This window comes from Emys orbicularis, chromosome 13 (assembly GCF_028017835.1).
Source record: "Emys orbicularis isolate rEmyOrb1 chromosome 13, rEmyOrb1.hap1, whole genome shotgun sequence".
In the NCBI taxonomy this organism is placed as follows: domain Eukaryota; kingdom Metazoa; phylum Chordata; order Testudines; family Emydidae; genus Emys; species Emys orbicularis.
In genome coordinates this window covers 14,488,541-14,490,514 of record NC_088695.1, presented here as the reverse complement: position 1 = coordinate 14,490,514, position 1,974 = coordinate 14,488,541, and the positions used below count along the sequence as shown (strand labels likewise).

The following is a 1,974-nucleotide window of genomic DNA, read 5'->3' as shown; positions in this document are numbered from 1 at the left end:
GAGGAGACTGCTTATAACTTTTATCGCAATGGTCAGGGTAGTCACCTGGGATGTGGGAGGGCCCCGCTTCAAGTGCCTGATAAAGAGACAGGATTTAAACAGGGGATCTCCCCCCACCCATGTGGATGCCCTAACCACAGGGATACACTAATGTGGGTCTCTCTCTAAGGGCTTGTCTTCACTACCCGCCGATCCGGCGGGTAGCAATCGGTCTATCGGGGATCGACTTACCGCGTCTAGTGAAGGCGCGTAAAATCGATCCCTGATGGCTCTACCGTCGACTCCGGAAATCCACCGCGGCAAGAGGCGGTAGCGGAGTCGACGGCAGCGCGGCAGCGGTCGACTTGCCGCCGTCCTCACAGCCAGGTAAGTCGACCTAAAATACGCCACTTCAGCTACGCTATTCACGTAGCTGAAGTTGCGTATCTTAGGTCGACCCCCCGCTGTAGTGTAGACCTAGCCTAACTCTCCTGTTCAAGTTCCTTTGTGGATCTAGCCCTCCCAGGGGAGTAAACCCATTGGCTCCAATGATTATTATATTATCCTTATTAATTATTATGGAAAATCCTTGAGATTTTAGTAGGATAGAATAAGATACCTGATATTAAATGGAGTTTCAACAAATTAGTCAAAAAACAAAAGAACAGAGATTAAAATATGAAGAGATTCTTTTTATAGAATTGGCCAGAATCTCAGCCGGCATAAATTGGCCATAGCTCCCCTGAAGTCAGTGGGCCAGACTAAAGAGATATGGAGATAGAGGAAAGGAAGAAATGTGTGAATGACTCTACAACTTAGTGCTCAGAGCACTCACTCTGGATTTAGGAGACCCAAGATCCAGTGCTCCAGTGACTCTTGTACAACTGGGAATCTGGCCTGCTGACTTCAGTGGAGCCACACTCATTTAGACCAACTGAGGTTTTGTCCCAATGTGTCCGTCAGTTACCTGAGCTGAGAACTTCCCAAACACAAGTTATCCACAGTTCTATGCACTCTGATGTAAAAATATGTAATTTAATTTATTTAAGATCATCAACATTACTTGAGAAACTTCAATTTCCCCAACGTTTTCCTTAGAGCTGTTTTCACCTCCTTGTTTTTCAGGCTGTAGATGATGGGGTTTAACATGGGGGTCAAGACAGTGTACTGGATGGAGAATATTTCATCCAGCACTACAGAAGAGACTGAGCTGGGTTTTGTGTACTGGAGAAAACCTGTCAGGTAAAATAAGCCAACCACAATAAGGTGGGAGCTGCAGGTGGAGAAGGCTTTACGCCTGCCCTCCGCAGAGCGTATCCTCAGGACGGTGGAGATGATGTGAATGTAGGAGATCAGGGTGAGGAGGAAGGAGCTTGATCCAAATATCACAGCAGAAGTAAGAAGCACCACTTGATTGGTGAGGGTCTCAGTGCAGGACAGTTGTAACAGAGGAGGGAGTTCACAGCTGAAATGATGGATTTGGTTGTACCCACAGAAATGCAACTTCAGAGTAAAAACAGTGTTAAGAAGGGCATAAAAGAAGCCCATGGTCCATGCCCCACTCACCAGCTGAACACAGATCCCTTTGCTCATTCTCTCCATGTAACGCAGTGGGTCACAGATGGCAGCATAGCGATCATAAGCCATGGCTGAGAGAATGAGAACTTCAGCACCAGCTGAGAGGAGGATGAAGAACATCTGAGCAATGCAGCCATGAACAGAAATAGTTTTGTGTGCTGCTAGGAAATTCCTCAGCATGTTAGGCACTGTGACCGAGGAATAGCAGATATCAACAAAGGATAAATGGAAGAGGAAGAAGTACATAGGGGTGTGAAGGTGAGAATCAGTTCTTATCACCACCATGATCACTATGTTACCAACCAGAGTGATTAGGTAAATAACTAAAAACACCGAGAAGAGGAAAATCTGCATCTGTGGGTCACTGGAAAGTCCCAGGAGAATAAATTCGGTCACTGTGGTTTGATTTTCCATTGA

The 1,974-nt window shown here is 46.1% G+C and overlaps 1 protein-coding gene across 1 annotated transcript; it reads right to left on the bottom strand.

Moving 5' to 3' along the window:
- Positions 1-1,038: 1,038 nt before the first annotated feature.
- On the bottom strand, positions 1,039-1,974 carry LOC135887790 (olfactory receptor 5G9-like). Its single transcript, XM_065415551.1, has one exon. The coding sequence runs from the start codon at positions 1,969-1,971 to the stop codon at positions 1,039-1,041; it is 933 nt and encodes a 310-aa protein (XP_065271623.1). The 5' UTR covers positions 1,972-1,974.